Raw genomic sequence first — 25,387 nt, 5'->3', positions numbered from 1 at the left:
TCCAGCTGTGGTCTTCGTGGCTTAAGTAATTGCATGCATATGTGTACCCAACACTGTGCTAGGCCTTTGGAAGGAAATGATGAGCAAACTTCAATACCAGCTGAAAATTTAAGAGAATTTAAAACTCTGAGAGATAGGAGGATCTGAACAGTTCCTCTTAGACTTCATCTTAGTCTCAGTTTCACCTTCTTGTTAAAAGGACATAAGGAGAAAACCAATGGGACTTTCGGTGCAGTTTCCAAATTCTTTGGGGTGAGCTGGGCCAGGAACTCTACAAGGACCTTGAGGCCAGGGTCCATGTGCTTAAGGTCACTTTATAGAGAAACCTGAAGAATATCTATTCTCAGGGGCATCCTGGTCTTTCAAATAGGCCTATTTCCCCAAATTTCAAGAACACTTAGCTGAATTTTTATAAAAATAAAATGGCGAAACAAAAATAAAAACCTTACTTTTTGTTTAATTTGTTTTGCCAAACAAACACAGTGAAAACTTTAGTCTGACTAATTGTACAGAAAATAGAATTTGTAACCAGTAGCAAACATAACAGGATAAACCTAAGTCCCTGGCAAGCTGGATCTCCATCAGCAGGTCACCCAGATCCCCCATAAATGACCTCATAGATGGGGAGGTTCTAGGAGACAGAGGCACAGATCAACTAGTCCCCATTAGAATCACAGGCTGCACCTGAAAAGGTTAACCATGAAAAGGAGAACTGATGTTATTTGGATCTTTATCACTACCCACAGTAGAGTCTTCTCTGTTTGCTGGCAAACCTTAAGGTGTGGTTTTCCTAAACCCAGAGTTTCTGGGCATCCCACCTGCATCCCTCCAGGGTAAGTTTCAAGTTCAGTGATTCTGAAGCCTCTGCCTAACCGGAATTTGCAACATAAAGTGGGGAGAAAGGGTACACAAAGTCATAATTGCTGGTGTCACCAATTAAGTCAGAAGCCCCAAGTGAAGGTGCCAGATCACCAGCAAGAATCCAGCTGCCCTAAGCCTCAGTACTGTCAACCACACTACGGGGGAGTTCCAACATCAGCCTGAGGATTCCTAGGGCTGCAAGGTCCAGGAGTTCTGCAGGCCGCAGCAGAATCCATTCACATTCCGTGCTTCTTACGGATGACAGCCATGGCAAGCAGACGATCCTTCTCACGAAGTTCTTCGCGCAGCTTGGCCTCGGTGAGACGCAAGTGGCGGATGCTACCCTTCATCTCTTTCATCTTCACTTCCATCAGCGCCAGGATGTCCCGCTGCTCGTTCAGTTTGCGCAGGAGCTCCTCCTCCGTGGTGCCAGACGACAACGAGTACGAATGGTCGGAGCCAGTATCTGGAAAGCCCTCTTCCCCTACTACCACCAACTGGGGGCCCATAGGGCACTCCGCGGCCTCCAGACCCGCTGTAGCAGCCTCTAGCTCTGACGCGGCAGCTGCGGCGGCTGCGCCCTCTGCGGCTGCGAACTCCACTTGCACTGTAAGGTCGATGGGCTTCACATCTTCTCCAGTGGGAGTGGTGGGCGCAGGCGGCACGGATCCCGGAGCTTGGCTGCTGTCTACAGCGGCCTGAAGGGTGAGGAGCACGGCCGCGGAGGCAGACACCAGGTTTGGCTGCAACTGGGCGGTCTGGCCAGTGGAGGCGGATGGCGAGGGTTGTTGTTGCTGTTGATGCTGCTGTTGCTGGTGCTGCTGTTGTTGCTGCCTGCGGCGGGCGGCCGCGGCCCCCGCGGGTCTGCGCGCTACTTTGCGCTCATTGACGCCGCGCAGTGGGAAGATGGTGGGAACGCGCACCGTATAGGTCTTGCGGCCGCCCTGGAAGTGAACGCTGCAAAGACGGTGGCCCGTGGTGGGCTGGAAGGTGGAGAAGCACCCACTGACGCCCGCACGGGACACGTTCTTGAGCCAGAGGCGCCGCAGTTCAGCGTCCTTGGGAAACGTGTAGAAGTGCAGCGCCTTGTCCCGGTGAGAGTTGTTGTAGCAGCCCGGTACGCAGCACGTAAAGCCAGGCATGGCTGCGACGCGCGGCTCGGCCCGGCCCACCGGCCTCTTGAGCTCTTCGACGGCCCGGTCCGTCCGCCGCCGCCAGCCCCTCGACGGGCGGCGCCGCACGAGGCCTTAGGTAGCCTCCCACTATTGCCGCCGGGCGCAGGCGGCCCGGCCCGGCGCCCCGTGCCCAGAATACGCTTCCCGCCGGCCCGCGCCGCGCCACCCGCCCGGCCGTCCGCCTGCGTTCAGGAGTCGGCCCGGGGGACGCCGCGAAGGACCGCCTGGAAAGGAGGACTACGCCCCCCACAATGCACCGCGCTAAAAGCCGCTCACTTCCGGGCGGGGGCGTGCTTAATTCCGGCTGCTTTCCAGGGCACCGCAGCAGTCTCCCAAAAAAAATTCTTTTCCAGACCCGGATCATCCTTGGCGGGCGAAAGAAGTTTGTTCTGGTGGAATGCTGTCATATAGACTGCTGCTTACAAGGACCCGGAATCCTGATGGGGTTGGGGATAAGGAGGCGTGCTTCAGCAGTACGCAAGCGCTATGGGTATGCCCGCGGAGACTACGAGTCCCATGATGCTTCGCGCGAACTCTGCGAGTGTGGCTCCGAGCGCCGCCTAAGGATAAGGTCCGGTTACTGCGGGTTAGGATTCGGGCAAGATTGTGCTACCTGCCAGAAGCTGCCCCCAAATCCTGAGTGTCTTTGAGTGGACAGCGTTCTTGCGAGAGAAGGAAACCTGGGCCTCGGTGCCCCGAAGGAGCTCAGAAACCACTTTCTCTGCCTTGGAGACTTCTGACTCAGCCTGATTCGACTCACATAATTTAAATCACTACTAGGCAACTATTTGCAGTACATAGGGCAGGGGGCTGCAAGGAGCCAGAATGACCAGGCCCCTTCCTCTTGGAGCCAGAAACCCTAGAAGGATTAGGATCTGTCTTTTCAATAATAGATGTGAATGTTGCAAATAGATGGCTAGTCAGAAGTAAACGTACAAATGAACGAATAGGGCAGAGGAAAAAAATGGAAGTGGTGGTGATCAGGAACCTAGAAAGTTAGAACCTTTAAGTCCTTTTTTTTTTTTTAAAAACACCCATACTGATTTTTAGTTGTAGTTGGACCCAATACCTTTATTTTATTTATTTTTTTAATGTGGTGCTGAGAATCAAACCCAGGGCCTCACACATGCAAGTCAAGTGTGCTACCGCTGAGCCACAGTCCCAACCCCAGAACCTTTAAGTCCTTGATTGGAAGTTGTAGCCTTTTCTTGGCCCTAAAAGGGCATGGGAGGAGACAGCCAGGGTAGCAAAAGCGCTGAAAGATAACAAACTGGGCCATGTTAGAGAATTTGGTATTTTATTCTGCAGGTAACTGGGAACCATCGAAGAATTTTAAGTAAAAGGACTTGCATTGTAGGTAATACCTCTCTCTCTCCCTTGACATCTTTGGGAGAAAATCTTTTAAAGCGTAATGAGGCTGTGAAAATGAGAGAGGAGCCAGGCAATAGACATGGAAGTTACCTGCAAATTAGCCTTTCTTTGCAGAGTTCTCCATTTCTCCCATTTTTTTTCTTGCCCCTTTTCACCCTTTTTCCTGACTCCCCCCACTCCCGCCCCCTTGTTGTACTAGGAATTGAACCCAGGACCCTCTCTAAGCTAGCTTCAGCCCTTTTAATATATTTAATTTCTTTGTTTTTATGGTACTGAGGATTGAACCCAGGAGTGCCCTACTGCTGTGCTATGTCCCAGCCATATATATATATATATATATATATATATATATATATATATATATATATAGTCAAACCCAGTGCCTCACACATGCTAGGCAAGCACTCTACCATTGAGCCACAACCCCAACCACAGGCCCATCCCCTTTTAAAATTTTATTTTGAGATAGTGTCTCCTTAAGTTGCCAATGGCACACTCCTATAAACTAATAATAATAATAATAATAATAATAATAATAATAAATAAGAAGAGCCAATGGCACACTCCTATAAACTCCTCCAGAAGAGGAGACAATCCTCCTGCCTCAGCCTCTGAAGGAGTTTATAGGAGTGTGCCTTTGGCTTTTCTTATTATTATTATTATTATTTATTAGTTGTAGATGAACACAATACCTTTCTTTCTTTCTTTCTTTCTTTCTTTCTTTCTTTCTTTGTTTATTTTTATGTGGTGCTGAGGATTGAACCCTGTGCCTCAGGCATGCTAGGTAAGCACTCTACCACAACCTCAGCCCCTCTTTTTATTTTTTTGTTTGTTTGTTCGTTTATTGTTCTTTATCACAAAGGGGACTCATGCTTTAAATGTTTTAGAAAATACAGGACAATTTTTGGGGAAAAGTAACCTATTTCTAACACTCAGACATTTGGACTGTGCCTGGCTTATTTTTTACTTTGAAAGAGCCTGATGAAGTCATCCTAGATGGCCTTGAATTTGTGATCTTCCTGCCTCAGCCTCCCAAGTAGCTGGCATCATAGGCATGTGCTACCAAGCCTAAACTTTTATATTTGTTTAAATTTTTGTAAGATCTATAGACATAAAAATTAGCAAAAGATCATTGTTATGTATTTTCATTGTTATATAGCTATTAATATGGTTCAGTTCCTCTCTGTGTTAAGATTCACTGTACTTAAAAATTGAAGAGAGCTGGGCGAAGTGGTGCATGCCTGTAATCTCAGAGACTCAGGAGGCTGAGGCAGGAAGATCACAAATTCAAAGCTAGCCTGAGCAATTTAGTGAGACCCTAAGTAACTCAGTGAGGTCCTGTCTCTAAATAAAGTACGAAAAAGGACTGGGAATGTGGCTCAGTGGTTAACTGTCCCTGAGTTCAATCTCTAGTACAAAAAAAAACAAAAAAAAAGGTCAAATTGATATTTATGCACAAAATATTGAAGATTATGCTCAATTAAACTCTACTTTCCAGTACATAAAATCACCTTTAATCTATAATTCATCTTCTACACTCAAAGTTGCATCTGAGTGGTAGGGAATGCAAGGCCCTGGATTTGCTAGGGAAAGGCAAGAACCTTATCACATGTCTGTGTTTCCAATCTTGCCTACTCTACAATCTGTTTTTTTTTTTTTTTTTTTTTTGAGAGAGAGGAGAGAGAGAGAGAGAGAGAGAGAGAGAGAGAATTTTTAATATTTATTTTTTAGTTCTCAGTGGACACAACATCTTTGTTTGTATGTGGTGCTGAGGATCGAACCCGGGCCGCACGCATGCCAGGCGAGCGCGCTACCACTTGAGCCACATCCCCAGCCCCTACAATCTGTTTTTCACATGGCTACCAAAGAAAATCTGGTTAAGTCATACCTCTGCTTAAATCTCTCTAGTGACTATCTATTCCATTTAGAATACTTTCTAAATTCCTTCCTAGAACTTACAAGACCCTATATAGCCAGGCATAGTGGTGCACGCCTATAATACTATCCTCTATAACTACAAAAAGTAAATAAATAAAATAAAGGTCCATCAACAACTTAAAAAATACACATTTTTTTTTTTTAAAGAAAGGAAAAAACGTCTTAAGGAACTTCTTCTCTTCACTAGAGAAGGAAAGGTACTGTCAATATGGGCTGGGGTTGTGGCTCAGTGGTAGAGTACTTACCTAGCACATTCGAGGCCCTGGGTTCAATCCTCAGCACCACATAAAAATAAATAAATAAAGCTATTGTATTCAGCTACAACTAAGAAATAATATTTTTTTTTAAAAAAAGAACTGTCAAAGGGCTGGGGTTGTGGCTCAGTGGTAGAGTGCTTGCCTAGCATGTGGGAGGCACTGGGTTTGATTCTCAGCACCACATATAAATAAATAAAGGTCCATCAACAACTAATAAAATATTTAAAAAGAACTATCAATAAGAAAATAATAATCAGGAAATAAAAACAAATAAATAAGGAAGAAAAAATGGCAAGAGGAGTCACACTTAAACATCAAGGCAGAACTGGGCATGGTGGTGCACCCCTATAATCCCAACAGTTTAGGAGCCTGAGACAGGGGCTTGTGTATGTTAGGCAAGTATTTTACCTACTACTCAGACATGCCCAGATCTTTCTTTTTTGTGTGTTTGTGGTACTGGGAATTGAACCCTGGGCCTTGTATGCGGTAAGCAAGTGCTACCACTTACTTATATTCCCAGACCTAGTCCTTGATTTTGAGACAGGTTTCCCCAGGTTAGCTTTAAGAATTTTGGGGAGGCTGGGGATGTGGCTCAAGCGGTAGCACGCTCGCCTGGCATGCATGCGGCCCAGGTTCAATCCTCAGCATCACATACAAACAAAGATGTTGTGTCCGCCAATAACTAAAAATAAATATTAAAATTCTCTCTCTCTTTCTCTCTCTCCCCCTCTCACTCTCTCTTTAAAAAAAATAATAAAATAAAAATAAAGTTTTTTTTTTTTTTTTTTTTTTTTTTTGCAGGGAGGGAATTGAACCCAGGGGTGCTTTAACACTGAGCCATACCCTCAGCCCTTTTTATTTTTGGAGACAGGGTCTTGCTAAATTGCTTAGGCAGGTTTCCAATTTGTGATCCTCCTGTCTCAACCTCCTGAATCGCTGGGATTATAGATGTGTGCTACTGTACATAGCTGGCCTCAACTCTTTTTTTTTTTTTTTAAGTTAAACACAGACACAAAACCTTTGTTTTACTTATTTATTTCATGTGGTACTGAGGCTCCAACCCAGTGCCTCACGTGTGCAAGGTAAGTACTCTACTACTGAGTCACAACCCCAGCCCTTGGCCTCAACTCTTGATCCTTCTATCTCAAAGTTCCAAGTACTGGAACTATAGGCATGGGCATTACACCCAACTATCATTTTTAAAATAAACAGTTGGGCACCTTGGTGCATGCCTTTAATCCCACCAATTCAGGAGGCTGAGCAGGAAGATCACAAGTTCAAGGCCAGCCTCAGCAATTTAGCCAGGCTTTGAGCAAGTTGGCAAGACCGTGTCTCAAAATTAAAAAAAAAAAAAAGAAAGAAAGAAAGAAAGAGGGCTGGGGATATAGCTCAGTGGTAAAGCACCCCTAGATTCAATTCCTAGAACCAAAAACAAAACAAAAACAAACCAAAGAAAAAATCTTCAAAATCACAATAAAAAATAAATAAATAAGGGCTGGGGATGTGGCTCAAGCGGTAGCACGCTTGTCTGGCATGCGTGCGGCCCGGGTTCGATCCTCAGCACCACATACAGACAAAGATGTTGTGTCCGCCAAATACTAAAAAATAAACATTAAAATTATCTCTCTCTCTCCCTCTCTCTCTCTCTTTAAAAATAAATAAAAAATAACAAAAACCTGGGCTTAGGTGTTTGGTAGTGACCATGAAAATGTGACTGCAAAGACCTAGCAAGTTAAGTCAGATAGCCAGACATTGTTGTGCACACCTGTAATCCTAGGTACTTGGGAGGCTGAGGCAGGAAGATCAAAAGTTTGAGGCCAACCCCAGGGGGATTTATGGATAATACCTTTCCCCCCCTTTTTTTTTTTTTTTCCAAAATAACGTTAGAAAAGACTGGAATGTAACTCATAGGTAGATCATTCCTGGTATCTATCCCCACTATTGAAAAAAAAAAGTCACATAGCAAAGAGATCAGGCATAAATGACAAATATTTTTTTTTAAAGCAAGGAATATTGGTATGCTTTCCTTTTACAGTTTAAAAAAATTTTTTTTAGATGTAGATGGACACAATACCTTTATTTTATTAATTTTTATGTGTTGCTGAGGATCAAACCCAGTGCCTCACACGTGCTAGGCAAGTGCTCTATTACTGAGCCACAACCCCAGCCTTTCCTACTTTTTTTGAGAAAAGGTCTCACTAATTTATCCAGGTTGGTCTTGAACTTGTGATCCTCCTGCCTAAATTGCTGGGATTACAGGTGTGCTGCACCCGCCAGGCCAGGCAGTTCTATTATTTTCAGAAACTAGAATCTAATTTTTCTTTGCTCCTTCCCCACTCCCCCACCCCTAAATACTGGGGATGAAACCCAGGGGTAAAGTAACCGCTGAGTAATATCCCAGCCCAGCACTTTTTATTTTTTGGTACTTATTGAGCCCAAGGGTGCTTTATCACTGAGTTACATCCCCAGTCATTTTTATTTTTTATTTTGAGACAGGGTCTCACTAAATTGGCTCGTTAAATTGCTAGGCTGGTCTGGAAGTTGCGATCCAGGTCTCAGGGATCACAGGAATGCGTCACCGCTCCCGGATCCCAGCAATTAGTTAATTAATTAATTTATTTATGTTTCATAAGGTCTCGCTAAATTGCCGAGGCTGACTTACTGGCCATCTTTCTTAGTCTCCCTACTGAATTACTGGTATTACCGATGTGGGTTATCACACGTTTTGTTTTGTTTTAATAACAAACACAAATATGCCTATTCACTAGTCGAGGTGGCGCACGTTTGTAATCTCTGCGATTTAGGAGGCTGAGACCGAAGGATCGCAAATTCTAAGTCAGCCTCAGCAATTTAGTGAGACTCTGAATCAAAATTTTAGAAAGGGCTTGGAGATGTAGCTCCGCGGTAGGAGCACCCCTGGGTTCAGTCCCCAACACCCGCCCCGACACGAATCTTTATTAGGTGGGTTTCAGCCTTGTCTTATAGATGAGGAAACCAAAATTTGGAGTGGAGCATACAGTTGCCCAGCCTTACGTTTGGAAAGGCTGCCTCCAAAGCTACAGTTAGCAATCACCCGGGTTCGCGCGGCGCACCGCTGGTAAGGCGAAAACTTCAATTCCCGTGGGGCTGTGCGGAAGCATCGCGATATCTTCCTTAAATGCGGCGGCGGGAACGCAGTATCGGCAGCTTCCTGTGCGTTTGCGAAAGCCGGAGGCGGTGAGGATGGCCGACAACTGGGACAGCGAGCCTACTATTCGCACGGTCCTGCAGCGCGTGCTGGATAACGCGGATTCGCGTACCCCACGGCGACCCCGGAGTTCCTGGGCTGGGTATGGGAAGGCGACGCAATTAGAAGGACCCGGGAGTGGGGTCTTGGTGGGAGCCAACATCAACCCCCTTTGGAGAGGGCAACAGTCCCAGAGAGAAGCAGAGCTTTGGGCACCGAGAATTGCTCCACTCCCCTAGCCTGGCTCGGCCAAGCTGTTTGTGCCCCTACCCTGGAACTCCAGGCAACCAGGCCTCGGGACCACAGAGTGCACTCTCGGAGTCTTCCACTTCTGGAGTCAGAAGGATACTTGCTAAGTTTTCTAGGCTTTTTGGCCTACACCACCCAGGGTGTGTCCAGACATCTGCTCTGGCCTTCCGGGTGGTCCCCACCTTTTCCTGCACATTCAGCCCTACTCTGCAGCTCCCAGCTGAAAGATGGGAACGAAACTAGAGAGAACAGCCTTCGCAAAAGTCGGGAGACAGGAACTAGAAAGATGTTTTACTAGGGAGCAGGAATTTGTCCTGACTTGGAGGGAGTGACCCTGGGAGAGGGTTGTGGTGATCTCATGGGGCAGAGGGTGCATAAGTGGGAATTTGAGACAGTTCAGTCCTTTCCCTTATAAAGGAGTGGGAAGTCATTTATGATAGATTTTTTTACCTATGAGTGATGAGATAGAACCTGTGCTCAGGGAATATTTATGTGGTTCTGAGAGTTACTGGACTGGGGAGACAGAATTGGTTGACCCATTTTAGTCTCCCATCAGACCCTGACAAGTAATCAAAAGGGTTAAAAATACTTAAATAACCTTCAGACTTTTAAAAGTGTTTGGAATGGAAGCTCTTCCGATTATTCCTCTTGTCTGTATGGCTAATCCCAACTTATCCTTTATGGTTCTGCAAAAGTCACTTTGTGAAGGCTTCTTCAGTACCCCTCTGGATCAGTCATGGTCCCTTTCTTCCCATACCTAATAGTTCTCTTTCACATACATACTGTTTGACACAGAGGCTATGGAAGGCTCAAGTGGTTTCTGGGTTCTTATCTCTAAGAGAAAAGGGCTTTAAACCAAGACCCCTGGTGAAAGCATGTCTCTGCATCATATAGCCTGTCATTTTAATTCCCTTACATAATTCTTAGAAAATTGGTCTTTACACAGTGCCCAGAGAGCCCTACTTAAAACATCTTCCTCCAGGAGGCTGAGTAGCAGAACAAAGACATCTGCCAAACAGCGTTCCCATGGAGTCAGGGTAAGTGCCCAGTCCACTGATGACTATAGGGCCCAGACTGCCTTCTTTTTTTTTTTTTTTTTTTTTTTAAAGAGAGAGTGAGAGAGGAGAGAGAGAGAGAGAGAATTTCTTTAATATTTATTTTTTAGTTCTCGGCAGACACAACATCTTTGTTGGTATGTGGTGCTAAGGATCGAACCTGGGCCGCACGCATGCCAGGCGATCGCCCTACCGCTTGAGCCACATCCCCAGCCCCCCAGACTGCCTTCTTGGGGCTATCAGGTCTATTTCTGGAGCCCATCTTGAAGAACTCCCCAGGCAAAAAAAAAAAAGACTAATTGCATGATGCTTTCACCCATAGTCTATTGGCAGACTGGCCCACATTCAAGTCATTGGTAACCTAAAGGAACAGACACCCCGGACTCTGGTAGAGAACATCCTAATAACTGGTGAGTGGGCACTGATCTGCCAGGCAGAGATAGGCACCAGTCCTGTGCTAGCCCTCATTCAAGGAAGCCTCTGCTGTTCTATTCTGCAGCCCCAAAATCTTCCATCCTCACACCAGAGGCCGTAGTGAAGCCAGTGCCAGCACTGCAGGTGGTCCAACCCTCCAGAAGGGAAAGCAGTCAGGGCAGGTACACAGTGAACTTTCCTCCTGGGCTGGGCTGTTGAGTTGTTCTGGTCTGGGCACCTCTTGGCTCCAAATGCCAAAGTTGGGCTTCCTTGCCTGTCTGAGATAAGATCTGTCCTCATAGCCTGGAGCTACAACTTCCTGAACTTGAGCCCCCCACAACCCTGGCTGCAGGTCTGCCAGCCTCTGACAGGAAGAAGCAGAGGTTGAGATTGTCAGTGTTTCAGCAGGAAGTAGACCAGGGCCTGCCTCACTTGCAAGGTAAGGCCTAGGATACCACCTGTTGCTGTCCTCTGCCTCCTGTTTTCTGAAGAGGCTTAAGGAGGCCTGAGGGAGAGCATTCATGGACTCTAATAATTTACCGTGATTTCTTCTTTTTACATCTTCGTTCTGGTCACTGACAGAGCATCCTGAAAATGCTGATGCCCCATCCCTTACCAGGTATTATTTCCTGTTCTGGGGGTTGATTGAGTAGAGGCTTGGGGAGAGAGGTTCTTACTGATGGAATCTAGCTATATGATCCCTGCTGGTTCTAGCCTCACACACTTGTGACTACATTCTAAAAGATGAGAACCCCAAGGGCAGATAGGGGCATTCCTTTGGGGACATTGGGCCTCACGTACCTGACTTTCCTCTTGCCTCCTCCCTACCACCAGCTCCTTCAACCTGACTTTTGCTACACCTCTTAAGCCACAGTCAGTGAGGAGACCTGGTTTGGCTCGCAGACCTCCCCGCCCCCGTGCTATAGATGTGGGTGCCTTGTTGCAGGATCTGCAAGATAATTCCTTGGCCTTGGCTCCTCCAGGTAAGGTTGAGGTTTTGCCTTTCAGCATTTGGGAGAAGGTACTTTCCTATGACAGATTGGAGATACTCCTCACTCTGGGGTTGTATCCCTCTTGGTGGAATCAAAGATAGCATTTGAGGGCTGGGGATGTGGCTCAAGTGGTAGCGCGCTTGTCTGGCATGCGTGCGGCCCGGGTTCGATCCTCAGCACCACATACCAACAAAGATGTTGTGTCTGCCGAGAACTAAAAAATAAATATTTTTTTTTTTTTTAAAGAGAGAGTGAGAGAGGAGAGAGAGAGAGAGAGAGAGAGAGAGAATTTTTTTTTTCTTTAAAGAGAGAGTGAGAGAGGAGAGAGAGAGAGAGAATTTTTTTTTAATATTTTATTTTTAGTTCTCGGCGGACACAACATCTTTGTTGGTATGTGGTGCTGAGGATCGAACCCGGGCCGCACGCATGCCAGGCATGGCGCGCTACCGCTTGAGCCACATCCCCAGCCCTAAAAAATAAATATTAAAAATTCTCTCTCTCTCTCTCTCCTCTCTCACTCTCTCTTTAAAAAAAAAAAAAAAAAAAAAAAAGAGATAGCATTTGAGCCTGGCTAATAGGTCTATGAGGAGTTTCTACTTTCTTTCCATGGTTATTGGCACTGGCCTTGGTGGAGCTCAGTCTGAGTGTCTCCATTTCTTCCAGAATCTCAAATCCTTGAACTACAGGGGTAGGGTAGGAAAAGGGTGTGGTCTGGTGGTTGAAACTCATTGGAAGAATGAAAGGTGGATTCATGATCAGCAAGCCAGTTAGAGCTGACCTGGGAGCCTGATTCCCTAAGACAAGTCAAATTTATCAGAGTAGGAAAATTTCTGGGCCGAAGGAAAGTGAAGAGTACAGGTAAGGGTAAACAGTTGCAGGTGGGCAAGCTGTGGACCAAAGGCAGGAAGGTAAGCAATGAAAGCAGTGGAAGGGAGATGAAGTTTAAGGTGTAGGTCATCTCTCTCTGAGACCACTCAGGCAGGGCACACCCATGAGGCCAATTGCTCAGACCCTGGCAGGTTAGCCTTTAATACACTGAATGCCAGCTGGCTCTTGATCTTCAGGTGACAGCCTTAAAACCCCTATTGCAAATCTGCCATCAGACACTGTACTGGAAGACACCCAGCCATTCTCACAGCCCTTGGTTGGCTGCTCCCCCAGTGTACATCGCTCTCTGCCCAACCCCTTTCCTACTGGTACTGAAGATGCTGAGAGGACTACGGGGGACAGGACACAGAGCAGTGGACCTGGGCTACAGAACCACAGTGAGTATGTAGGGCAGGTGGCCTGGAGCCAAGCTTAGCTTGGGCAAGTTAACACTGTTGATTTTCCTTCCTCAAGCCCTAGCACTGTGTTCCCCAAAGCATTCTGGCTGGAGGTTCTTCCTCCACCCAAAACAGTGTCAGTGTTAGACCAGAAGATTTCACATTAGTGCCCTGGTGCTGCCTCTGACTTGGTCTTTCCTCAATGAGTGGGGCTCGCCTTGCTGCTCCACCTTTACCCTTCTTGGAGCCACAGCCATGGCCTGCTTTGTTTCAGAAGTAATGGAAGCAGAGGAATCCCAGGAGACTATGGAGGCAGAGGAGCCAGAAGGATCTTCAGAGGATGAGAACACCTCTGACAGGCCAGGTAAGAAGCCTAGTATGTGGATCAGTGGGTAAATGGCAACAGCTGTGTTCAGGCCCTGCACACACAAGGGGCTTGCCTGTATTGTTTCTGGGTAGGGAGCCAGGGAGACTCTGAGGGATACTTGTTTAGCTGGAGCTAGTTGAGGCTCTTGAGAAACAGGAAAAGACTTTACTGGACCTGTATAACTGGGTGAGATGGGTCAAATGTGAGCTTCCTATGACCCTACCCTTTCTCTGCAGCAAGTCCACAATTGGCATCCAGCACACCCAGGTTCCTTCAGGCCAAGCGACTGCATTCAATTCTTGAGCCAGCCCCACCGCCTGATGTTGCAGTGTAAGATTCCATGACCCTGTTACTCATGGGCCTCTTGGGAAAGGGCCAGGCACTGAAGTCAGCATTAGGTACCTTGCGCACAGTCATCCCCTTTTCCACAGGTATGCAGATGATTATCCAGCACAGCAGCCTGAGCCAGTATGAGGAGATACTTCCCAAGGGCATATCTGATCCTGATGCCTACCTCCAAGAGCTTACGGGAGCTAGGGTGAGGTAGATGTGCCTAGGTCAGTGTGTACTCAGGGCTTCCTGGAGGAGGATTAGCAGAATTGGGACAGGCAGTGATAAGACTCCTGAGGGGAGAAAATATTCATTCTGAGGCCAGGGGATCACAGGCCTGAGCAAGTACCATTGTATATGATGAGGCTAGACTTGGACATTGTATCCAGACTGGACAAACAGGGTCCAGGGAAACACTGGACCCAACTTTCTGTGTGGTCACAAGTCCACTGCTTCTCAGTAGATGGTTGGGATTGCTGGTCCAAGCTAAGGAGCACATGGACTCAGTCTTATCATGAGTCAGTAGGACTTGCCCTTATTAGGGACCTTCTCAAGTAAAGCAGTTTAACCATCTCTATCCATTCCTGCCCCCAGCTTGTCTTCAGAGACTAGGGAGCCTGTGTCAGCCCGGCTTACCCCCAGACCCCGAACTGCTGGCTCCAGGCCCCGTCAAGATTCCTACAAGGCTGGACTGAACCACTATGCAAAACTCTTCAGCTTCTATGCTAAGATGCCCATGGAGAGGAAGGCTTTTGAAATGGTGGAGAAATGGTGAGTCTTGGACACCTGGATGGAGAGTGGGGCCTCTCAGATTATGAACAGACTGTTCAGTCTGCTGTAACCCAAACTTCTTGGCAGCTTAAACAAGTATTTCCAGCACCTTTGCAATGACCTGGAGGTATTTGCTGCTCATGCTGGCCGAAAGACTGTGAGGCCAGAAGACCTGGAACTGTTGATGCGACGGTGAGTGAGCAGAAGAGGAAGGCTGGGTGCAGTGAGTGAGCAGAAGAGGAAGGCTGGGTGTGGGAGTGCTGGTACTGATTCCCTACACCCTCTCTTCCTCTGCTGTAGGCAGGGCCTGATCACTGACCAAGTCTCATTGTATGTGCTTGTGGAACGACACCTACCCCTGGAGTACCGGCAGCTGCTCATCCCCTGTGCATTCAGTGGGAATTCTGTCTTCCCTGTGCAGTAGTGGCCAGGCTTCAATATGCCGTCTCCCGATCTGAGGCCTCTTAACCCCACATAGCCCTCCAGCTCTCCTCCCTGTCCCCTAGCATCAATAAATTGTGACAAATAGAATATTCTGCTTTTTGGTTCATATCCTAACCTCCCAAATCCTCCTTCCCTTACCACCCAACATCTCAACATAGCCTCGAAAACGGTATGGGTTCAAACAGTTTAGTACTAAACATTGTATTAGCAGCACTGAAGCTCTCATCCAATCCATGATGGTCCTAGCTTGTAGGCTCTATGTCTCGAGGCCCTATGCGCTTGACATCAGCCACCTGAAGCTGTTCCAGTACAAGCCTGAGACATAGCTTGGTGCCCTCCTCCGCCTCGTTGCCTTCCTCTGGAAGTTCTGATATGGGGAGCTGAAATGCCTGGCTCAGGTAGGTGCTCAAAGTCTGCTTGTCCAGGCTGGGATCAATGTTCATCAAGGCCCTACGCATCTTGGATAGGGTCACCTCATTATGGCTGCCCCACAAAAAAAGAAGAGAAACAGGCTTGAGCCTTCTTCTTTGTAGCCCAAACTCTTAAGGTGCTCTCCTTTCTGCTGGACTTGAGTAGTTTATAGTGCCCAGCAGAAAGCTCAATGCGCTCAGGGGCCTGAGATGCCACCCTGTGGAGCTTGACTTGTGTGGGAATCACCAATGGCCAAGTGGACCTATAGGCCCCAGGGTCACTCACAGTTCCAGGCCCAGCTCCTGCTTTAGTTCACGTAAGTACTCATCCTTCTCAATCACATACTGTTGCCACAGCTTTTGCACAAAGGGATCACTCTGGCCCTCCTCATTCTGGAAGAGGCCACCAGGCAGGGTGAGGCCACATTGAATGGGGGCCAGTCAAGGCTAGGGTAGGAGCTGAGCAAGTTCTTAGACTCCCTACCTACCTCCATAAACAATGAGCGGTAGTTGAACAAGTCTGAACTGTTGCTGTTGGGATGCCAGCCCCCTGCCTCCATCAGCTCCTGAACTTGCTCTTCCTTCTTGAGGGGGAAAGTGCTCTTAAGGATGTTGCTATGGGGAAACAAAAGGACAAACAAGAGGACTGGCAGAGGCTGCCCACCCAATTCCCCACACCCTTTTCTGCCATCCCCATTAGTGTACAGAAGAACAGCAATCTCTGAGGCTGTGACTGTTCCTGCCAGGCTTCTTTTTTCCCTATATTCCTGGCCAGAGGAGAGGTGCCGAAGTTTGGTGTGGCCAGGATTGGCCTCTTACCTGAACTGCTCCATGCTTAGTAGCCCCACTTTCTGACTGTCAGCATTGGTCATCTCTTTTTGCAGCTGGGCTACTGTTTCCTTCTGGTTGATATACACACTCTCTGTCCTCTATAGAAAGGAAATTATTCACTAACTTGCTGCTTTGTGGTGTGATAGGGGCAGTGCTGGGCTATGCTGAAGACAAAGGTCCCTCTGTCTCCCTGAGGGAACCAGGTAGGGAAACAGGTCCAAGCTTACCTTTCCCATTAGAACTGCATAGAATTGACTCATGACTTCATTGGTGTGGAAGAGCTTGATATTCTCAAAAATGGTATAAGCCCAGGCTATGGCATCACTGGGCCCAAAGCGACGCTCCAAGAAATTGAAGAAGAAATCTGGAAACTTTTCTTTCTGCAGAGTGGGGAAGATGCTTGGTCAGCATGTCCCAGGGTTGGCTGACCCACCCCTATTCCCTAGCACCATGAGGGGACCCCCTAGAGGACTTGATATAAGGCCACACTGGGCCAACATGACTGGTGAGAGCTGACCTGTTCCTGTGCCAGACGTTCCTTCCAGGCATCCTTAAGGATGTTTACCACTTCCTTCTTGCTTGGTTTCTTGTTCTCCACAGGGCCATCAAACCGAAGGAAAGTGGGGATGGTTTCCCCATAACCCTGGAAGGCATGGTGTCCGCTCATGTCTGGGCTACCTGATATCCCCACCTCCAAGCAGGGAAGAGCCCCAGATGGTCTCCTTTAAAGCTCAACTCTCCTTAATAGCATAATCTGACTATTCTGACTTTGACCCAAACTTCCTGCTAGGAATGCCCTACCAGACCAGGAAAGGAGTCTTTCTCCCGGAGCAGGCCTTCACCAATCTCCTCCAATAGCACATCAACCAGCTGGTCACTGTTCTTGTCTGCTGCCAGCATATGCCAGCGTTCTTGGCCTCCAGCCACCACATCTGCAGAAGGGGAGAAGGACCTGGAGTCCAGTTCATGTCTTTTAGCAGACCCTGGGGCCAGGAAAGTCATCATTACCTTCACACTTGGTCCAGTTAGGTCGTGGTGTGGATGTTCGCTGGATCTCCTGCAGCTCAGAAAAGAACTGGTCTCGTTCCTTCAGTGTGCTCATGTGCATCTGTAGCAGTGAATCATGCTCCTTGCAGACCTCTTCATAATCAGCTCGCAGACTGTCCAGCTGTGGGTAAGGTGATTGGTCCTAGCCACCCACCTGCTTAACCCTGCCCTACCATTCCTGCCCTGCTTGCCCACCAGCACCTGCTCTTGAAGATCCTTGTTAATCTTTTCCTGCATTTCAAAGTCTCTCCTGGGTACCACATCTCCAAAGTTGGCCTTCATGGTGTTGAGTTCCATCTGTGTGCGGGTCAGATCTTGCCGGGTCATCTTCAGAGCCAGGGTTAGCTTTACGGGGTCCTCCCCCCAGACGCCTGCCAGGGGACCCATCAGCCTGTGTCACCTTGACTCTGGGGTTTGTAGCCCAGGCCTGGGTTGAGTATCCCTTAGCATACCCAAGATTTTTCTGCCTTATCTGCCTTGAATCCCCCGTGTCTTATCCACATGGCTACCAGCCTAGGGGTTCATGCTTAAGTAGTGAAACCTACCACATGTGTTACTAGGCCTGTCTTGTCCACAGGGAGCCTTGGCTATCTCAGCTGCTAGGAGTATTCCTACTTAATGATCCCATGATTCTCGTCCTACTCAAAAGATTCACACCCTTGTTAGTAAAAGGGACATGTCCCACATGTATGGGTACAGAATGAGTAGATATTACAAATCTTGAATGAATGGGGTGAGTGATGAGAGCCAGACTTTTCTCCAGCCTTTGAGAGGGGAGAGACTCCTGACTCAGGTTACCTGGGGACTGGGCTAGTGACATGTCCTCCCGCTGGTACCGAAGCTCATTCAGATCTCCAATGAGGATCTTGCGGGCATCTCGCTCACTGAGGTAGTGCAGGTACTCCTCAGCCAAGTTCTTCCTCAGTTTGGACACCTGCTAGGACAGTGGTTGTGTAGTCAGGAGCTTTCTATGGATCCCTGTAGGCAGCCAGTCAATACAGGGGTGGGATGGGTGTTGGGTGGTCCTCAGCTTAGGAATAAGAAAGGTTGAAGAAGGAAAGCAGCATTCCCAAGAACCCAACAAGATGCCAGTGCTTCCTCCTGTGAAGAAAGTCTGCTGGCACTCAGGGCCACACCAAACCTGTTTTGAGCCCTGCAGCAGGTCAGAGGGTAGAGGTAATAGAGGCTCTGGGGAGGGGTTAAAAAGGTAGATGGAGGGTGGATAGGGTTAGGAGTAGCCTTGTGCATAATAAGGTCACCATGAGGGGGCAGGAATTCAGGGACTTGGTCAGTACATCATTTTCATTCACCTCTGTCTGCAATGAGATCTTCTCTTCATTCTTTTTGTCAATGAGTTTTAACAAATTCATCTTCTCTTTCTTGAGCATGGAGATTTCATACCTCTCCTCAGCCCTCATAGCCATGATTCTTTCATTGCAATCCTCGTTCAGAGTGACAAGCTTGGCCTTCAGTGGCTCCAGGGCACGAATCTTCTCCCTTTGGTGGGCTAAGCAGGGATGGATGGAAGAATCCTTTTGGAGCCATGAAGAGCAGCCAGGAGACAGATCCTAAGGTCATGGGTAAGTGGCTATCACTTGCAAACACCAAGAGTCTATACTTGCCTGTTAAATGCCATGGTTCCTAGTTCAGACCTTCTCACACTTGCTTTAAAAGCAAGGGCAGAGTCCAAATGAGGATTAGGGTTGCTACTACACACTTAGCCCTGCATCTTTAGTCCTAAAGCCACAATCTGCTTTATACCTTTTGAGTCTGAAAAAGGACCACCTCACTTCCCAGAGGTGCTCACTCTTCTGGGGTTCCCTCTCAAGGACAGGAGGAGGTGATGTCCTCTGGGGAGCCCTATCACAGAACAGTACATGCAAAAGTGACCTCAAATCCCAATTAGTAGTTGCCCCAACCCTGCTGTGGAGCCTCAGAAAGAATAGAATTCTCTGCATCCATTGTAGGCTGGGCTCATGAGAAGGGCTGTGTTCTTACCCAGCATCAGCTCATATGCATTCTTGATGGAGGATAGTAATGGTTTATATGTTTTGAAATCCTCTATGAAGAACTCAAAGATCTCTCTGTAAGGCTGGCAAAAAAAAAAAAAAAAGGAATCCTGTCAATTCCTGGCTCATAGATGCCACCCTTTTATAGGAACCCATGTTTTTTTTTTTTTTTTTTTTTAACTGGGCACAGAATTGTTCCCAGGTAACACAAATGAATGCCCAAGGCATCACCAAAGTTTTTCATGGCACCATGGAGCTGGGGAGCAGCTGCCTGCAGGCCTCTGCTGGTCTGTGAGGCATGGTGAACCATCATGGGCCAGGCACTCTGTCTGAGCCCTGCCTCTGGTTCCCGGGTAACCAGCTTCTTGCTTTCTAACTCCTGAATCTGTTGGCCTCTCACCTGCCATCCTGGGGGAAGAGGTTGAAGGTTCAAGCCTGCCTTAAGTTCCGGCTTCATAGTGGATGTATGGTTTTCTATTCCACTTGGACACAGGAAGATTGTTTTTTGTTTGTTGTTTTGTTTTTCTGAGATGTTACTCAGATGTGAAGCAGGGACCTCTTGATTTGCAGAGAGGTAGCATTGTTTACTGAAATGAGCACAGGCTCCAGAAGCAGCCTTGAGTTTGAGTCCCACCCCCACTACTCCTAGTGGTGTGCCTTCAAGCTTCTGCTTCCTTGTTAGTGCTGTAACTTTTTTGTATGATTGTGTCCAGGGCCTGGTACATGTCTGGGGCTCAGTAAATACTTCAGTCAGGATTAGGGCAGAAGTCAGGGAATCCCTGCCATCATCCCTATTTGAGTCCTTCCCTGATATCCTAATATGTACTGGAATTTGTGTTGCATCTAGACTGATCTCTGTCTCTCTCTCTCTCTCAGCTTTTTCCTCAAGCCTGGGGTTGTTACTACAGGGCTGGTGGACACTATGACTTCTGCTTGCCTAGCTGACAAATTTGGGCTCTATTTGCTGACATAAAATAAGACTCAGCCTGGATCCTGGAGACTGCAAAAGGGACTAGAGGCTGCATCCAGTTACCCTCACTCAGATGGATACATTCCAGCCTCACTAGGGTTTTGGTTCCATGCTACAGCTTTGCCCTAGCTGGCTTTGTCATAGGATATGCTTTTTTTCAGGGAAGGAGACTTCAGAGTTGGGAGAGGTCGTCTCCCCTGAAGGTGTGAAGTGCTCAGTTCTTTGAGTAAGGTTTCTTCCCACCCTTCTCACATTTTGTCTGTAGCTCTGACCTGCAGTCTCAGTTCCTGGGTAGAATCCTTGCCCAAGTCCAACAGAAGGAGCTCCTTGCGTAGGTAGTTCTCTAGTTGCTCCAGGTATCTTGGCTTGGCAGTGCTCATGGGATACTGCTTCAAGCTACTGCAGGGAATGGTGGACTGAGATGTTACTAGCATCCCACAGGCACTTGTACCCTGGGTCTGGGATAGCCTATGCCTCTGCCCTGCCTGCCAATACAAGGTCTGGTCTGTAACAGTCCATCCACATTGGGCTGACCTTAACTTACCCGACTTGCTTCCAGGAGTCATCTGAACAGGGTTTTCGATTTTGCAGAATAGTCTGACCACTGGTGTATGTGGGCCATGGGGACAGGTGGCCACCCATAGATAACTGAAAGGTCTTCAGGGAGGGACAGATAGAATTACTATGGCAACATTACTCCCCTTCCTAATGTTCCTTTCCATCCCCCTCCCACACTCCAGGTGGTTTTTTGATTTTGTTTTTAGAATATCTCTTTTTTTTTTTTAATTTTAATATTTATTTATTTTTTCTTAGTTCTCGGCGGACACAACATCTTCGTTTGTATGTGGTGCTGAGGATCGAACCCGGGCCGCACGCATGCCAGGCGAGTGCGCTACCGCTTGAGCCACATCCCCAGCCCCTAGAATATCTCTTAATAGGATTCATAACTAAGACTGTTGTTCTTGAGTTTGAGAGGGCTTGGGTTAAATCCTCGGTCTCCCTTATTCGCTATATAACCACAGGCTTCACTTCTCTGAGCCTCAGTCTCTGCATCTGGGAAGTGGAGAAGATGGTAGTCCCCATTGCATTGTATTGAGATGAGACTGCCATGAGAAAGTTTAGTGTGTGGATTACACAGACTCTGGCACCTGCTAGAAACTCAGTAAGTGCTGGGCTCTGCCTTGATTTTTTTTTTTTTTTTTTTTTTTTGGCGGGGGGGGGGGTGGTGGTGGTGGTGGTACCAGGAATTGAACTCAGGGGCACTTGACCACTGAGCCACATCCCCAGCCCTATTTTGTATTTTATTTAGAGACAAGGTTCTCACTGAGTTGCTTAGTACCTTGCTTTTGCTGAAGCTGGCTTTGAACTCACAATCCTCCTGCCTCAGCCTCCCAAGCTGCTGGGATTATAGGCATGCACCACTGTGCCCAGCTCTGCCTTGATTTTTTTTTTTCCAAAGAGATAGAGAGGGGAGAGAGAGAGAGAGAGGGAGATTGATTTTAATATTTATTTTTCAGCTCTCGGTGGACACAACATCTTTATTTTATTTTTTAATTTTTTTTAACAATTGTCACAATTTTCTGGTACTATTTTTTTTTTTTAAAGAGAGAGAATTTTTAATTTTTATTTTTCGGTGGACACAACATCTTTGTTTGTATGTGGTGCTGAGAATCGAACTCGGGTCGCATGCATGCCAGGCGAGCGTGCTACCGCTTGAGCCACATCCCCAGCCCGTCTTTATTTTATTTTTATATGGTGTTGAGGATTGAACCCAATGCCCCGCGCATGCCAGGCGAGCGTGTTACTGCTTGACCCACATCCCCAACTCTCTGCCTTGATTTTTAAGTGTGACTCTTCTTACCATTTTTCCTGATTATTTGTTTATTTTTATTTCCTGATTATTATTATTATTATTTTGTTACAGATGGACAGATGCCTTTATTTTATTTGTTTATTTTTATGTGGTGCTAAGGATCGAACCCAGTGCCTCACACATGCTAGTAGTAAGCACTCTAGTAGGCTAGTAGGCAAGCACTCTGTCACTGAACTACAGCCCAGTCCCTATGGACCTTTATTTTATTCATTTATTTATATGTGGTGCTGAAAATAGAACCCAGTGCCTCACACATGCCAGGCACTGTGGCTCTACTGCAGAGCCACATTCCCAGTCCCTTTTCTTCCTCTTAATAAAAGTATTTTAAGCAATTTAAATAAATGCCTTGTGAGTGCTTCTCTGACCCTGTCCCAAACATTTTGAACATGTTGGCTTAACATTATTTCTGGTAATATTATATTTTAAGTAAAAGTGAATCAGAGAACATATGAATTTATTTTAAAATTTCTAGATGGATCCTTAGCACCACATAAAAATAAACAAATAAAATAAAGGCATTCTGTCCATCTGTAACAAAATTTCTAGATGGATCATTATTTTAGAGATATATTGTCAGTTCCTATTTCCATTGCATAATATCAGCAAATGCAAAGTATATAGTTTCTGATTTAAAAATGTGTTAAGACCAGTTGGGCTTGGTGGCACATGCTTATAACCCCTATTCAGAGGTCTGAGGTAGGATTGCATATTTGAGCCCAGTCTAAGCAATTTAGCAAGACTCTCCCAGAATAAGATAAAAAATGCAGAGGAGGTAGCTCAATGTAGAGTGCTTGCCTACCATGTGTGATTCCCTGTGTTCAATCCCCAGTACTGAAAAAAAAAGTTAAGATATTATCTGTGACCTATAATCTGATTGCTTGGCAAGTGCATTTGTGTGGTACTGGGGATTGAACCCTGGGGCCCTGTTCACTTGTCACACCACCCCCACCACCCCCAGCTTCCCTCATGTCCCTAGAACCCAGCAGGACCCAGCATGACTATGGACCTAGAAATGCTTGATGAACAAAGGAATGATGAAACCCTAGAAGTAGACTTTTTATGTGGTGTTGAGGATTGAACCCAGGGAATCACACTATATATATATATTTGTCTCCATGTCATATATTTCATGAAAAGATTTGAAAAAGTCAGGTGTGGTCATCAAATAGTAAGTTTTCTTTTGAAAGACTATCAAAATTGATGTGATTATTATAAAAGTACAAAATAACCCTGGAAGATACCTGGAACCTAATCCTGGGGAGTTAATAGAAAGTTTTTGAGTTTCAAAAGGCCAGTACTCATATCTGCTCCTTTTGCCGTGAGAAAATATGCTCGCCCTACTTTGATTGCAAAGGTGCGTAGACACTTGGTAATCAGTGGTGGTGGCTGCGTCTTTGCCAGGTTATCAGCTGGGAAAGGCCTCCATCAACAGTGGCCAGAATGCAGTATTCCGGATAAAGTGAGGTGTGGGGGTGGAGTGCTGGAGAACAGGGTTGGGTTGGGCAGTTTGAAGCTCTCTGCTTCCCTCTGTAGGTGAAAATGGGAAGGTGGCCCTGGGATCCAAGGGAGACAGGCGGGGGCGAGGGGGGCAACAGCGCCACCTGGTGGTGGATATGGCCGCGCAGAAGAAAGAGCTATTGAACCTGGCCAGAGGTTCACCAGTTAGTGGACAGCTGATGAAGCAGGGAGCAGGGCAGAGCTCACCTTGAGGGGACTGTACTTCCTCTTGGCGGAAGAGTCCATACTGACCCCTTTTTCCTCCCTCTACAGGGTTTTGCCGTTTTGACTGTCTTCAGCCTCACAATGTGTGTGGCACCTGAGGTCCATGTGTCTCCAAATCCTCCACAAGGGACAAACTCACCAAGAGGAAAAGCACCACACAGCCCACAGCCCACAGTGTTCCACTGTGAGCTAGAGTTGTTTGCGCAAATGTGTTTTTTTCTCTGAGATTTGAAGATGGGTGTTTTGTTCATTAAATGATAACAATCCTATGATCCTATCATAGCCCCAAAATAGGATGGGGATATATTTCAGTGGTAGGGCACTTAACCTTATGCGTGAGGCCGTGGGTTTGATCTCCAGCAACACACACACATTCACATACAAACTCTAGTAATTTTAATAAGATAATAAGACAACATTCATTCTTATGTAAAAACTGTAAAGAACAGGAATGGAACAGGAACCCACACAATCAAGAAATCTTACTTTACTTTGCCTTTAAGCAAAAAGATTTTGTTTGCAGGGTCTTCAGTGCTGGAGATCAAACTCAGGGTCTTTTTTTTAATATTTAATTTTTAGTTGTAGTTGGACACAATACCTTTATTTTAATGTGGTGTTGAGGATGGAACCCAGGGCCTCGCACATGCTAGGTGAGTGCTCCACCACTAAGCCACAAGCCCAGCCCCAAACCCAGGGTCTTATACAGTGGTAGGCAAGGACTCTACCACTAAGCTTTACCTCTAGCCCCTTTACTCTACCTTTACATACCTGCTCATAAGCATTTATGGAGCTCTTAACTTATGGCAACCACTCAAGTATCCTATCAACATTTGGGCCATAAGGACAAAAAAGCATAGTCACTACACTGAAGGATCCCAGAGATTGGTGACCATGCCAGCTTCTAACACAATGCCTGACACATGGCAGGCTGGATGAAGAAACTTCAGGGGGCTGGGATTGTGGCTCAGAGGTAGAGCGCTCGCCTAGCACCCGCGAGGCCCTGGGTTCAATTCTCAGCACCACATAAAATTTGAAAAAGATATGTATCCACCTGTAAATAAAAAATAAATATTAAAAAAAAGAAACTCCAGAATGCTGAGCTGCAGGGAAAGGTCTGAGGGCTCTGCCTGGGAGGAGGGTCTGGGAAGGTTTTTCAGATGACAAGTGGCCAGTGTGCATTCCTCTCTTCCCCAAAGTCTGGGAGGCTTGGCCTTTGTGAGCCACACTATCCTGACCAGGAAGAAGCTGTTCTGGTGTGCGTATTTCAGATGGTGGTGCTTTTGAGTTGCAGACAGGCAGACAGATAGGGTTTAGGGGATGACATGTGGAGATCCAAAAAGGCATTGTCACTAACCAGTGTCTTTCGTTTCTGAGAAAGCTTGCACTTCTGGGTGCTTTTGGGTTCTCGGAGACAGTCATCTATCTTCATTCTTGAAGACTGTGGGTGTGTTCTGCATAGAGGAGAAGGTGGTGGTGGGTAACAGATCCCAGAGTAGGAAGAGCCCTCCTATCCTTCCCAAATCCACAAGGCATGGACTTCCCTCCCATCAGAGTCAGCCTCTGAGTCTTCTAGCACTGCCTCCAGAGTCCCAGAGATGTTGCCAAGTAAGCCCCTGGCCCTGGACCCAAACCATTTTCCTGAAACATCATCACCAGAGTCTCACCAACTCTTGCAACAGCAGGACACCCTAACCATGAACCCAGAGACTCTGGATTTATATTTCATTAATGGTTTCATTTTCACAATTCTGGTACGCTCTGAGGAGGTGATCCCAAAAGTAGGTGATAGCAAAAAAGTAGCACAGGGTCT

General features: G+C 46.9%; 3 protein-coding genes across 3 annotated transcripts; 1 reads left to right on the top strand and 2 right to left on the bottom strand.

Annotated features, from left to right (window-relative positions):
• Window positions 1-439: 439 nt before the first annotated feature.
• Thap11 (THAP domain containing 11) lies at window positions 440-2,332 on the bottom strand. Its single transcript, XM_026413246.2, has one exon. The coding sequence runs from the start codon at window positions 2,001-2,003 to the stop codon at window positions 1,098-1,100; it is 906 nt and encodes a 301-aa protein (XP_026269031.2). The 5' UTR covers window positions 2,004-2,332; the 3' UTR covers window positions 440-1,097.
• A 6,492-nt stretch (window positions 2,333-8,824) lies between these two features.
• Window positions 8,825-14,695, top strand: Cenpt (centromere protein T). The gene is made up of 13 exons (XM_026413317.2): window positions 8,825-8,931; window positions 10,024-10,114; window positions 10,455-10,542; window positions 10,632-10,728; window positions 10,849-10,985; window positions 11,129-11,165; window positions 11,381-11,529; window positions 12,642-12,803; window positions 13,078-13,167; window positions 13,407-13,500; window positions 14,095-14,271; window positions 14,359-14,463; window positions 14,572-14,695. The coding sequence occupies exons 1-13, from the start codon at window positions 8,825-8,827 to the stop codon at window positions 14,693-14,695; spliced, it is 1,458 nt and encodes a 485-aa protein (XP_026269102.2).
• Window positions 14,696-14,957: 262 nt separating this feature from the next.
• Tsnaxip1 (translin associated factor X interacting protein 1) lies at window positions 14,958-20,639 on the bottom strand. The gene is made up of 14 exons (XM_026413270.2): window positions 20,527-20,639; window positions 20,255-20,381; window positions 19,002-19,095; window positions 18,314-18,510; window positions 17,802-17,937; window positions 17,205-17,374; window positions 16,965-17,124; window positions 16,758-16,888; window positions 16,474-16,599; window positions 16,184-16,336; window positions 15,945-16,054; window positions 15,614-15,740; window positions 15,412-15,518; window positions 14,958-15,198 (listed from the first exon to the last, which is right to left on the bottom strand). The coding sequence occupies exons 1-14, from the start codon at window positions 20,622-20,624 to the stop codon at window positions 14,958-14,960; spliced, it is 1,977 nt and encodes a 658-aa protein (XP_026269055.2). The 5' UTR covers window positions 20,625-20,639.
• Between the last annotated feature and the right edge of the window lie 4,748 nt (window positions 20,640-25,387).

Source organism: Urocitellus parryii, chromosome 15 (assembly GCF_045843805.1).
Source record: "Urocitellus parryii isolate mUroPar1 chromosome 15, mUroPar1.hap1, whole genome shotgun sequence".
NCBI classification, from domain to species: Eukaryota; Metazoa; Chordata; class Mammalia; order Rodentia; family Sciuridae; genus Urocitellus; species Urocitellus parryii.
Note: the sequence above shows the minus strand (reverse complement) of the source record. Positions and strands in the feature narration are given on the sequence as shown.